Source organism: Oncorhynchus tshawytscha, linkage group LG10, assembly GCF_018296145.1.
Source record: "Oncorhynchus tshawytscha isolate Ot180627B linkage group LG10, Otsh_v2.0, whole genome shotgun sequence".
Classification (NCBI taxonomy): Eukaryota; Metazoa; Chordata; class Actinopteri; order Salmoniformes; family Salmonidae; genus Oncorhynchus; species Oncorhynchus tshawytscha.
The window spans coordinates 59,717,131-59,731,276 of NC_056438.1; the positions used below are offsets into that span (position 1 = coordinate 59,717,131).

Below are 14,146 nucleotides of genomic sequence, written 5' to 3' on the forward strand. Positions count from 1 at the left end.
ACAGATAGTTTCCCCCTCCATTCAGAACACTTCCAAACAGTGATCAAATTCTTGCTTGAGAAATTGCTATTTGCTAAGAAGCTATTTTTGTTTTTCTTTCATCAGTTTAATTGAAAACAATCACAGTAAGGTATTTAATTGTTACCCAGAAATGATTTGATATTGAAATAAAAACTGCTGCACTGGACTCTATTGAATGGTTTTAAGTTATCTGAGCACTGTGTTTGGACACAGGCAGTGTGACAGACATTATTCTGGAGCCCTCTGATTGTACTTCTAGTTGGGTGGGTAGACGTCTGATGTCCTGTGGAAATGGATGTCACATGACAGTGAGTTTGTAGACGAAGTGATCTCTCTGGACTTAATGAAGGTTGCTCTGCTCAGTAGCAGGAGCTCAGCATTATACTGAGACATGGGTGTTTTAAAATAGTAGAAAGCATGCTAAGTTTCAAAGACTGGTTATCAGCAATGTAGGGCTATCCCGGCTAATTAAAATCTTGGTCGCATGAAAGTTGTTTTTTTCCCGACCAATCTATTGCTCAAAATGTTTCAATGGATTTTCTCCATATATGGACACCCTATGTTTTAATAAAATCAACTATATGTATTGAGCTTGTCTGATCCTTTAAGCTTACAGTTTGATTCCTTGAGGGCACCAGCGATCTAGATAATCAGAAGAGAAAAACTTAACCTGAACCAACTATTCTCTTAACGCTCCTATTGGCTTTTGCAGATTCTGCCATTACTCTCCTGAAGTTGCCGGTAATAGGCTACACGAGGAGTCAGCAACCTTTCTCATGTGGAATGCCAATTTATCTTAATTTCTACCGATCTGTGTGCCAGTTAAGGTTTTGATAAGCACATCTTCGTGAAACCGTTTTATTAAATTTACAATAACGTCTTCATATCTCAATCATTGTCATGTGGTTAATCACATCTCTATCTCGCACCTCAAATGTTCTACTGCTTGAGCTCCTGTTCCTCATATAGAATTAGCTCAAAAGTATTGTGGAGCTCCTGCACCAGAACCTATTTCAGTCCAAGTCCAGCACGGATAAGAAGCCTATTTTATGACGTTTCCACAGGATCAGAGCTTGACATTTTTAACTTTCATGCTGAGTGGTTATCGAAAGGGAGACAGCTGGAAAGATTTTTTAAATACTTTGAACTATTGTAATTCTCAATGGCTGTAAAAACAGACTTTGTTTGCTCCCTGTTTCAGGTGAAGAAACATAACATTGGGAAGCTCCACAAGTCATTATTGGTGATGCGTTAAGCCAATCAGAAATACAATGAGATCCCCAAATGGGCACATCTGTGCGCAGGCCAGGTGGCCTATAGGCCTACTTCTAAACTCAGCAAAAAAAAGAAACTTCCTCACTGTCAACATCCTTATTTTCAGCAAACTTAACATGTAAATATTTGTATGAACATAACAACATTGAACAACTGAGACATAAACTGAACAAGTTCCACAGTCAGGTGACTAACATAAATGGAATAATCTGTCCCTGAACAAAGGGGGGTTTAAAAAGTAATAGTCAGTATCTGGTGTGGCCACCAGCTGCAATAAGTACTGCAGTGCATCTCCTCATGGACTGCACCAGATTTGCCAGCTCTTGCTGTGAGATGTTACCCCACTCTTCTACCAAGGCACCTGCAATTTCCCGGACATTTCTGGGGGGAATGGCCCTAGCCCTCACCCTCCGATCCAACAGGTCCCTGACGTGCTCAATGGGATTCAGATCCGGGCTCTTCACAACATAGATGGCATCATTAGAAAGGAAAATTATGTGGATATATTGAAGCAACATCTCAAGACATCAGTCAGGAAGTTAAAGCTTGGTCGAAAATGGGTCTTCCAAATGGACAATGACCCCAAGCATACTTCCAAAGTTGTGTCAAAATGCCTTAAGGACAACAAAGTCAAGGTATTGGAGTGGCCATCACAAGCTCTGACCTCAATCCAATAGAAGATTTGTGGGCAGAACTGAAAAAGCCTGTGCGAGCAAGGAAGCCTACAAACCTGACTCAGTTACACCAGCTCTGTCAGGAGGAATGGGCCAAAATTCACCCAACTTATTGTGGGAAGCTTGTGGAAGGCTACCCAACACATTTGACTCAAGTTAAACCATTTAAAGGCAATGCTAGCAAATACTAAATGAGTGTATGTAAACTTCTGACCCACTGGAATGTGATGAAAGAAATACCTGAAATAAATCATTCTCTCTACTATTATTCTGACATTTCACGTTCTTAAAATAAAGTGGAGATCCTAACTGACCTTAGACAGGGAATATTTACTAGGATTAAATGTCAGGAATTGTGAAAAACGGAGTTTAAATGTATTTGGCTAAGGCATTTAGCCAAGACTCCTGAACAGGTAATCAAATGGCTACCCGGACTATTTGCATTGTGACCCCCCCCCCCGCAACCCCTCTTTTTATACTGCTGCTACTATCTGTTTATGATATATGAATAGTCACTTTAACCATATCTACATGTGCATACTACCTCAATCAGCCTGGCTAACCGGTGTCTGTATGTAGCCTCGCTACTTTTATAGCCTCGCTACTGTATATAGCCTGTCTTTTTTTTTTTTTACTGTTTTATTTTTTTACCTACCTATTGTTCACCTAATACTTCTTTTTTTGCACTATTGGTTATAGCCTGTAAGTAAGCATTTCACTGTAAGGTCTACACCTGTTGTATTCGGCGCACGTGACAAACTTTGATTTGATTGTATAAGTAAGCTTCCGACTTCAACTTTAAGTGTGCCTTGAATTCTCAATAAATGACAGACTGTGTCACCAGCAAAGCACCATCACACCACCTCCTCCATGCTTCACTGTGGGAACCACACATGCAGAGATCATCCTTTTACCTACTCGGCATCTCACAAAGACACAGCGGTTGGAACCAAAAATGTCATTTTGACTCATCAGACCAAAGGACAGATTTCCACCTGTCTAATGTCCATTGCTTGTGTTTCTTGGTCCAAGCAAGTCTTCTTATTGGTGTCCTTTTAGTAGTGGTTTCTTTGCAGCAATTCGTCCATGAAGGCCTGATTCATGCAATCTCCTCTGAACAGTTGATGTTGAGATGTGTCTGTTACTTGAACTCTGAAGCATTTATTTGGGCTGCAATTTCTGAGGCTGGTAACTCTATTGAACTTATCCTCTGCAGCAGAGGTAACTCTCTGTCTTCCTTTCCTGTGGCGGTCCTCATGAGAGCCAGTTTCATCATAGCTCTTGATGGTTTTTGCGACTGAATATTTCTTCAAGTGCAAAGTTCTTAATGTTCTGCATTGAGTGACCTTCATGTCTTAAAGTAATGATGGATTGTCATTTCTCTTAGCCCTATTTGGCAAGAACAGCTCAAATAAGCAATTTTCTGTATAACCCCCCCCCACCTTGTCACAACACAACTGATTGGCTCAAATGCATTAAGAAAGATTTACAAATGTACTTTTATCAAGGTACACCTGTTAATTGAAAATGCATTCCAGGTGACTACTTTATGAGCTGGTTGAGAAAATGCCAAGAGTGTGCAAAGCTGTCATCAAGACAGGGTGGCTACTTGGAAGAATCTCAACTATAAAATATGTGTCCAAACTTTTGACTGGTTGTGTGTAAAGTGCATTCAGAAAGTTTTCAGACCCCTTGACTTTCTTCACATTTTGTTACATTACAGCGTTATTCTAAAATGTATTAAATCGCTTTTTTTCTCCCCTCATCAATCTACAGTCAATACCTCCCATAATGACAAAGCAAAAACAGGTTATATATATGAGTTTTAGTTGAGCAGTAACAATCTCGGTTGACCAACAGCCTGAAGACCAAACAATCGACCAGTTGTCTAATTGGGGTCGGCCCTACAGAGATGTTTAGACAACTTCTTGGTTGTGCAATCTCTTACTATATGTGTCGTCTTTGGTTTTGAGTTGGTAGTGGTTTTGTTCAGCTTTTTCTCACTTCTATCATGCTTTTCTACAAAGCTAGCTTCTCTTCCTTCTCGGTCTTTAAGTGCCTTCAGTAGTTATTTCCCCAACAACCTCAGTCTTTTTCTCTGAATTATAGGATTTGATTCCTTCTTGATATATATTTTTTTCAACTGTTTGTAGTGAATTAGCGCTTGCAAGAAAGGCATTTCACTTGTGCATGTGACCATTAACTTAACTTGAACCACCGGTCTTTCCTCATGTTTTGAAGTAGCTGATAGATTTGTTTATAAAACTCTCCAATCTGACTAGCTTGCCTAAACACGCTGTTGTGCAATAAGAAAGTTTGTTGGCAAACAGAGAAGTAGGGTGTGTTCTGTCTCTCTCAGATTTGTTACAGGATTGGCCAAACAGAAATATCTGTAGAGTAGGGCCAGTCTTAAGCTAATATCATCCTCAAACATTGTGGAAAGGAAATTAGAGGCTCAGGACTGATTTGGTGATATGTTGTACAGTACCAGTATATCTGGACCAATACGGAATGTTTAGAGAAACTTCCCCCAAATTCACTGTAGGTGTGGTTGTAATTTGCTCTTGGCAATCCTTTGAGTTCGTAGCCTGTTCTGTCACCTAAACACTTCTCTGCAATATTTTACTGTTTCATCTAAAAACACTGCTAGTGTTTTATCACAACATTTTCGCATTCGCTTATTAATATATAGTAGCACAATACCCAATAGGCTTTAATTTACAGTGGGGCAAAAAAGTATTTAGTCAGCCACCAATTGTGCAAGTTCTCCCACTTAAGATGAGAGGCCTGTAATTTTCATCATAGGTACACTTCAACTATGACAGACAAAATGAGAAGAAAAAAATATTCAGAAAATCACATTGTAGGATTTGTAATTAATTTATTTGCAAATTATGGTGGAAAATAAGTATTTGGTCAATAACAAGTTTCTCAATACTTTGTTATAAACCCTTTGTTGGCAATGAGAGGTCAAACGTTTTCTATAAGTCTTCAAAAGGTTTTCACACACTGTTGCTGGTATTTTGGCCCATTCCTCCATGCAGATCTCCTCTAGAGCAGTGATGTTTTGGGGCTGTTGCTGGGCAACACAACTTTCAACTCCCTTCAAAGATTTTCTATGGGGTTGAGATCTGGAGACTGGCTAGGCCACTCCAGGACCTTGAAATGCTTCTTATGAAGCCACTACTTCGTTGCCCGGGCGGTGTGTTTGGGATCATTGTCATGCTGAAAGACCCAGCCACGTTTCAATCTTCAATGCCCTTGCTGATGGAAGGAGGTTTTCATTCAAAATCTCACGATACATGGCCCCATTCGTTCTTTCCTTTACACGGATCAGTCGTCCTTGTCCCTTTGCAGAAAAACAGCCCCAAAGCATGATGTTTCCACCCCCATGCTTCACAGTAGGTATGGTGTTATTTGGATGCAACTCAGCATTCTTTGTCCTCCAAACACGACGAGTTGAGTTTTTACCAAAAAGTTATATTTTGGTTTCATCTGACCATATGACATTCTCCCAATCTTCTTCTGGATCATCCAAATGCTCTCTAGCAAACTTCAGATGGGCCTGGACATGTACTGGCTTAAGCAGGGGGACACGCCTGCTGGCACTGCAGGATTTTGAGTCCCTGGCAGCGTAGTGTGTTACTGATGGTAGGCTTTGTTACTTTGGTCCCAGCTCTCTGCAGGTCATTCACTAGGTCCCCTGTGTAGTTCTGGGATTTTTGCTCACCGTTCTTGTGATCATTTTGACCCCACGGGGTGAGATCTTGCGTGGAGCCCCAGATCGAGGGAGATTATCAGTGGTCTTGTATGTCTTCCATTTCCTAATAATTGCTCCCACAGTTGATTTCTTCAAACCAAGCTGCTTACCTATTGCAGGTTCAGTCTTCCCAGCCTGGTGCAGGTCTACCATTTTGTTTCTGGTGTCCTTTGACAGCTCTTTGGTCTTGGCCATAGTGGAGTTTGGAGTGTGACTGTTTGAGGTTGTGGACAGGTGTCTTTTATACTGATAACAAGTTCAAACAGGTGCCATTAATACAGGTAACGAGTGGAGGATAGAGGAGCCTCTTAAATAAGAAGTTACAGATCTGTGAGAGCCAGAAATCTTGCTTGTTTGTAGGTGACCAAATACTTGTTTTCCACCATAATTTGCAAATAAATTCATAAAAAATCCTACAATGTGATTTTTCTGGATTTTTTTCCCCCTCATTTTGTTTGTCATAGTGGAAGTGTACCTATGATGAAAATTACAGGCCTCATCTTTTTAAGTGGGAGAACTTGCACAATTGGTGGCTGACTAAATACTTTTTTTGCCCCACTGTATACGTGTATGAAATTTTCTCATTTTCAGCCTCTTACTTTTACCCATATATTTTTTTGCAACGCAGGTTGTTGCACTGCTTTTTCACTGACCGCCAGGTACGGCTTAAAATTAGGCAGCCTTACTCATGTTTGACAGAGCTCCTTCTCAATCTGTAGCACATTTACCCACAACACAAAGCTAGGCTTTAACCTATTTCCCAGATAGGCAGTCCACTGTAAGCTAGATGGTGTCCTACAGTCATCTGTAATACTATTGAACACAGGGGTTAATGTTCAATAGTCACTGCAACGGAGTTCCGTCATATGGGATTTTTTATTTTTTTTATAATTGAAAAGGACTGGAATAGGTCAAACTTTGAAGTGAAATGGGGGCCCCCCGAGTGGCGCTTTGACAAGGTTGTCAGGTGTACGTGTTTCCCCCAACACATTGGTGTGGCTGGCTTCCAGGTTAAGTGGGCATTGTGTCAAGAAGCGGTTGGTTGTTGTGTTTTTCGGAGGACGTAGTTAGAGCATTGTGAGGAATCCTGTGTCACCCCCAGGTGCTCTGTCATTTGCCATCTGGCCTTATCAACCCCTAAAACCAGCCAATGGTGTTATTGGCTGGATAGAGCTCACAACATGATACTTCCTTGTGATGCTTGGGGAGTAGTGAACTCTAGTTCAACTAGTAATTTAACTACATTTTGCAGTAGCTTCGTGGTAGTTTAACTAAATTCAAATCTAGGTAGCGTTTTCAGTTAACTTTTTTTGCAGTGTAGCTAACTACTGGATCTGCACACTACTTTTTTTGCAAAAAAAAGAAAATATGGGTGAAGTAGGCAATTTCCTTTTTTGGAACCAGACCTGCCTTGTTCCTACTTGAAATAGTTTTTGTGTTCAAAAGGCATTTTAACTTATGACCCCAAAGTGAACAGTTCTTGCAATTTGTAGTCTTGACATTTTCAGAATTACATATGATAATTTTTCACAAAGTAGTTTAGTGATGAGCTACGTTTCCAAAGTAACTTTTTAAATAAACTTTTTTTTTTCTAATAGTAGCTTAACTTCTTCTAGTGTGAAGTAATCGGTAGCTTGGTAAACTTTATTTTCAGAGTAGCTTCCCCAACACTGGGTGGTACTACTGTACGCATGCAGTTCCACGGGGTAATGTGATAGGTCACATGGTTTCATATCTCAGACAAAGAGAAGTGACTTCACCGATGCCGTGGGCATCTCCTACAGACTGTCAAGCCTTATATATTCCACACAGGCTCTAATGAATTATAAATCAAACAAATTGAAATTGTGAGGTGAAATAACATTTTTATTTTATGCTAATGTGGACTTGTGGTTTCTTTGACTACAGTCCACAAAGCCTCTGTCACAATATTCCCAGGTGTCAATATATCATTCTGCTTAACTGTATAGTGACACGTCGTGCATAAACAAACAAGGTATTTGCATATGTCAATTAATTACCTTCCCCTCTTCTATCTCAGGGAGAGGTCTGCAGCCACTCTGTCAGCCCAACTAAAGGACTCTTTGTGAGGGGTGGTCCTGCTGGTGTCAGCCAACCCTCCAGTCCCATGGCTGCCCACTCTCAGTCCCGGAACAGCCCTGGCTCATCCAGAACCATTTCCCCCTACCTCTCCACCCACCAGGTCCCCTCACCACCCAAATCCCCCCTTTGCCTCAGCTTCAGTGGTATATTCCGCTCTTCGCCCAACTCATCATCCAACTCTAGCATCAAGCTCTTTTCTAGGACCAGGAAAGGTAATACAAATAAATATATTTCAAAGAGCCGACTGTTTCCTGTATTTGCTGAAAAACCTCAAGGCAGGAAGTTATCAGGAATATTGTGGTCTTAGACTTTGATTTTGACATAATTATCAATGACTGAATTATGTGCAGACACACTAATAATATGGAATAAATACCATAGCAAACACAGATAGCTCATCAAAAGAAAATGGCCCTAGACAGTCCTAGCGCATTAGTGCTAAAAAGCCCTGCAAGAGCTGTAGGGGGCAGCAGTCCCCTTCTGGAAAGCAAAAACAATGCAAACCTCACCATCTTATTGCCATGTCCTGAGAGCTCAGTGACCCATCATGACCAAGACCATTCTAGGTCTTAAGCTTAGAGGGCCATACATTATTATTCAAGGACTGCAGACAGATGTGCTTCCTTCCTTATTTAGACTCTTATCAGTGTCAACAACTTCCTCTTGGGCTTAAAAGAAAAAGTGACAACATAGAGGGCTTTGTTTAGCTTGTGTTTTCTGGCTTTCATGGGTGGAATCTAAAGCCAGAATGTCATATTGTCTTGCTGGCCTCTGGGATTCATTGAACTAGTCCAAGCACATGTTTTCTAGCTAATCTCCATTTAATTATTAGGACAAACCTACATTGTGAATGATACTATTACATGTCACCACCAGAGTTAAGAGTCAACACGCAATCCTGGTAGTAATGTTGATTAGTATTTACTCTTTAAAACATTAGAAAGGCCTTGGACGACAGCTACAGTACTAAAGGAAACTGTAGATTTGAAAAATAATTGAACAGTCATGACTGTTTAAACCAGTGTTATGATTATGACAGTATTATGTAGCTTTTATGACTTTACGTTTCAAGTTAACTGTTACCAAAATAATGACTGGTTGGAAGTGATTTGTTGAGTAGGAGAGAGTAGCTTCCTTGTCAAATGGCCAGAGTGCAGAGTTAACCGAAGGACTTAAGCTCTTCAGTCTCAGTACTTGTATAGTTAATGGTCTAATTAAAATCAGTCTGTTGTGCATAGAAATACTTTGGTAAAACACCTAAAAGGGGAGTCACTTTCCCTGGCTGGTGTTCACCCATTCTTCCCAGTTCCTATGAAGTCTTGTTTGGCAGCTTATAATGGAAATTTCCATCTGGGGCCAGGCCTTAGCTTGGGGCAAGCTCTGTTTTCTCCTGAAGATTAATATGGGTCACCAACAGTACTGAAACTCATACAGTGACTGGGGCCACGACTCTTGAAGGTTCATGGTGTATTTAAACTATTGTTGTAATCGAGCATCAGTTGCCACAAGAGTGTGCTATGCCCTGTTAATTTCTTGCTCTCTTCCATCCATCCATCACTTTATAAGAAATTGTTTGGGGCTTGGATGTCAAGAATTCTATATTTTCTACAGGGGCTTAAATGCATGGCATCTACTGACTTTTGGGTTTTATAATATAATTTTTCTCCCCCCTCCCCAGCGTAAAAACAATTGAGGTGTCATAGGAGCAGGTCAAAGTTGACTGCATCTCCACATTCATGCTCTGCTAAACTGTTTGACTTGTTCGGGCTGATCAGTTGCATAACCATTTTAATGGATCTGGGGTAGTGTAGAAGCCAGTCAGAGTCATAACTAACTGGGTCATCACAGGGTGTGTGGCACCCATCTGATCAGATGACTCCACCGGCGCCAGGCCAGACCAGGGAAAGACCTTGGGGCGTCCCTTCAGTCAGCTGAGGATGGTTGAGGTGATCTGGGGCTGGGATCAGCACTTTTTAAAGGTCAGTCTTCCTGAGTTCGCTACAGTACTGGGACAGTGAACTGACCTAGCTGTCGCTCTGTGAGACAGAATGTTCCACTAGAAGTACACACAGAGCCTTCACAAAGTATTCACACCCCTTTACTTTTTCCACATGTTGTATTACAGCCTGAAATGAAAATGGATTACGTTTGGGTGTTTGTCACTGGCCTACACACAATACCTCATAATGTCAAAGTAGAATTGTTTTTAATTTTTCCTTAACAAATTAATCAAAAATGAAAATCTGGATTGTTTTGAGTCTATGTATTCAACCATTTTGCTATGGCAAGCCTAAATAAGTTCAGGAATAAAAATTTGCTTAACAGGTCACTTAAGTTGCATGGACTCAATAAAAGTGTTTAACATGATTATTTTGATTGACTACCTCCTCTCTGTACCCTACACATACAAGGTCTTTCTGTCGAGCAGTGAATTTCAAACACAGATTCAACCACAAAGACCAGAGGGCACCTATTGGTAGATGGGTAAAAAAAAAACAGACATTGAATATCCCTTTGAGAATGGTGAAGTTGTTAATAACACTTTGGATGGTGTATCAATACACCCAGTCACTACAGCGATACAGGCGTCCTTCCTAATTCACTTGGAAACTGCTCCGGGATTTCACTAAGGATGGATCAACATTTTAGTTACTCCACAATACTAACCTAATTGACAGAGTGAAAAGGAAGGAAGCCTGAACAGAATACAAATACTCAATCATTTTGTTTGCAACAAGACCCTAAAGTAATACTGCAAAGAATGTGGCAAAGCAAATAACACTTTGTATTCAGAAAAAGATTGATGTTTAGGGCACGTCCAATACAACACATCACCGAGTACCACTCTATATTTTCAAGCATAGTGGTGGCTGCATCATGTATGCTTGTAATTGTGAAAGACGGGAGTTTTTCAGATACATTTTTAAAAAATGGAATTGAGCTAAGCACAGGCAAAATCCTGAAGGAAAACCTGTTTCAGTCTGCTTTCCAGTTATGGGGAGATGAATTCACCTTTCAGCAAGACAATAACCTAAAACACAAGGCCAAATCTACGCTGTAGTTGCTTACCAAGAAGACAGTGAATGATCCTGAGTGGCCAAATTACAGTTTTGACTTAAATCTATGGCAAGACTTGGAAAAAGGGTTGTCTAGCAATGATCAACAACTAATTTGACAGAGCTTAAAGAATTTTGAAAAGAATAATTTACAAATGTTTCACAATCTAGGTGTGGAAAGCTCTTAGACTTATCCAGAAAGACTCACAGCTGTAATCACTTCCAAAGGTGTTTCTACAAACTATTGTGAGTACTAAAGTAAATGAGAGATTTCTGTGTTTAATTTTCAATACATTTGCAAACATGTCTAATGTTTTCACCTTGTCATTATGGGGTATTGTGTGTAGATGGGTGAGAAACATCTATTTAAATTCAGGCTGTAGCAACAAAATGTGAAATAAGTCAAGCGGTATGAATACTTTCTGAAGGCACTATTATGACACCTTTTTGTTTTTATGTAGATCAGGGATGAGCAACTTTGGGGGTCACACATAAAACTGAATTTATCATGAGGGGCTGCAGTGCCCCCCCCTCCCACATTTTAGCAGCCCCCCTTGTGACAGTGAAGGTTAAAAAAACAACTACGCCGTTTTCAAGTTCAGTCAATTGTGCACATTTTGCCATGGTGTAGAGAAAATGTTGCAGTTTTAAAGCAAGTTTGCTGCAATTGTACATGTTTTGCCAAAGGGTGGAGGCAAATGTTTGCTATGTTTTTTTTATATGATAGTTGATGATCAATGGGCCCACCCCCGGCCGGTATTTCAACATTGCTTACAACGTTTACATAGCTATACTAACTTGGTGTAAAAATACTTTAAAGTTCTACTTAAGTTGTTTTTTTGGGAGGTATCTGTACTTTACTATTTATTTGACTACTTTTACTTCACTACATTCCTTAAGAAAATATTGTACTTTACTCCATACATTTCCCTTGATACCCAAAAGTACTCGTTACATTTTGAATGCTTAGCAGGACAATAGTACAATTCACTCACTTATCAACCGAACATCTCTGGTCATTCCTACTGCCTCTGATCTGGCGGACTCATTAAACACACACATGCTTTGGCTTTCTGTAAATAAAAAAAACAAGAAAATGGTGCCATCTGGTATCTTTACTTTTACTCAAGTATGACAGTTGCATACTTATTCCGCCACTGCTTACCAATCTAAAACAATTTAGCTGACATGGACAAATTGAGTGACTGCTGATGCACAACAACATTTCGAAATGACACCTCATGTATTCTATTATTGTAACTTGTTTTTTTTTTGTGAAATAGATCCGCGGGCCTACAAAAGGGGGGCTTGTAGGATGCCAGTAGCCCGTCCCTGATTTAGATATAGTGTTATGAGTATGTACACGTGAAGACCGAGACAGATGTGAGTGGTGATTTGAACGTGTTCGTTGGGGTTGAGGGGGGCGCAGACACTTAGCCAATCACTTTGTGTGTCCCTCCCAGGCTGGCCTCCTTTTTATAGGCTGCTGAAATGCGTACTGTTTTAGACGCCACCCACAGCTGCACCTGACGCCACTACTAGAGCTCTGCAGAGAGAGGAGCAAAATAGAGCAGAGCGAGAGACAGTCCAACCAAAACGGAGCGGAAATAGAGGAGGAGCAGAGTGAAATTCAGCAGAGCGAGAGGAAGAGGGCCTGTGCTACGCTGTGCATTATCACTTGGGAGTGTTGGACCTAGTCTCACACAGAATTTCCACACATCCTATCTTTCTTTCCCTGCTTGTGAGCTGCCACAGACACCAATACCCTGAGAGCTTTCTGGACTCACTGAGACATTTTAATGAATGAGCTTACAGAAATAAGAAGATATCAGAAGAGATCCTTAACTTTCCAAGAAATGCAAGCATGAAGACCAACCATGTCTAAATGACAGATGGCACATCAATGGGAAGGAGAAGAGGGATCTCTTAACCAGAAGAACAGATCTACTCAGGAGAACAAAGAAGAACTTAATCTAAGATAGCCCATTGACTGAAGAGGGCCCTCCAATCCAAAGCACATCCTGCTAGGAAAGGTTCAGCTCTTTCCAGAAGACCAACACAAGGGCATCCAGAGCTGGAAGAGTAGCCTTGCTCATGAGACTTTCAATAAGCTCCTGACTGGTAGGGAAAGACCCTTCTCCGGATATATCTTTAATTTAATTTTGGCACAGATCTTGTAATCTTTAACACATTTAGTTTTATTCTATTTATTTATTAACATGGATCAGATGGAGTAGCTATTTCGTCACACTTTTGGGTAGTGGTGTTCTACAGTTGTGACTCGTCCTGGATGGTCATGGTTCATATTGGGTGTTGAAACCATCGCTTTAACCCGCTGGTGTCCATGAAGAGGTTCGGCAGCCTGAGGAGGAGTAAGAAGCGGAAGGAGCAGGACCTGCTAGCGGCAGGAAGACGCCAGTCAGAGCCACCATGTCTGCCTGGTAATGTCTGGGTTCGCATGATCACACTACTTCAAGTGTCTATAAAAGTGTGTAACTGCATAGTATATGATGGGCCACAAGCCCTAAGATAGTGCATGTTGAACGGAGAGGAGAAAAAAAAATGCAAGGAAATCAGGCTGCAGTGGCAGCTGTACAGATAACTCATCCAAAGGCTTTTGACTTCTCAAACAAGGCAGAAAGCCAGTAGTGGAGTGTGGGTAAAATCACCAGTGAAGACTAGCCATGGGGGGAAAAAGGTATATTACAACCTAATGTGTTGCGATAATTGTGTTGTTTGCTCTGTAACTGGTTAGTTCGAGATATATATGATCACACACTACCTTTCAAAAGTTTGGGTCAATTAGAAATGTCCTTGATTTTGAAAGAAAAGCAAAAAAAAATGTCAATTTTAAAATAACATCAAATTTATCAGAAATACAGTTTAGACATTGTTAATGACTATTGTTGCTGGAAATGGCTATTTGGGGGCAGGGGGGGTTAATGGAATATCTACATAGTGGGCCTCTGTATGCCTATCGGCAACCATCACTCCTGTGTTCCAATGGAACCTTGTGTTAGCTAATCCAGGTTTATCATTTTAAAAGGCTAATTGATTATTAGAAAACCCTTTTGCAATTATGTTAGCACAGCTGAAAACTGTTGTTCTCATTAAAAAAGCAATAAAACTGACCTTTAGACTAGTTGAGTATCTGGAGCATCAACATTTGGGGGTTTAATTACAGGCTCAAAATGGCCAGAAACAAAATACTTTCTTCTGAAACTCGTCAGTCTGTTCTTGTTCTGAGAAATGAAGGC

At 40.5% G+C, this 14,146-nt stretch overlaps 1 protein-coding gene across 6 annotated transcripts in view; it reads left to right on the top strand.

Moving 5' to 3' along the window:
- The window catches only part of LOC112260549 (5'-AMP-activated protein kinase subunit gamma-2), a 38,336-nt gene that overhangs the window by 2,495 nt on the left and 21,695 nt on the right, over positions 1 to 14,146 (top strand). For 4 of the 6 annotated variants that reach the window (XR_002955027.2, XM_024435746.2, XM_024435749.2 and 1 more), the window contains one exon: positions 7,772 to 8,045. Coding sequence is in view for 4 of the 6 variants with exons in the window: in XM_024435746.2 (XP_024291514.1) it covers positions 7,772 to 8,045 (274 nt within the window). In the remaining 2 variants the exon portion in view is untranslated. Of the gene's footprint in view, positions 1 to 7,771; positions 8,046 to 12,284; positions 13,331 to 14,146 lie in introns of those variants that run through there. The other 2 variants (XM_024435751.2, XM_024435750.2) reach the window with 2 other exon arrangements.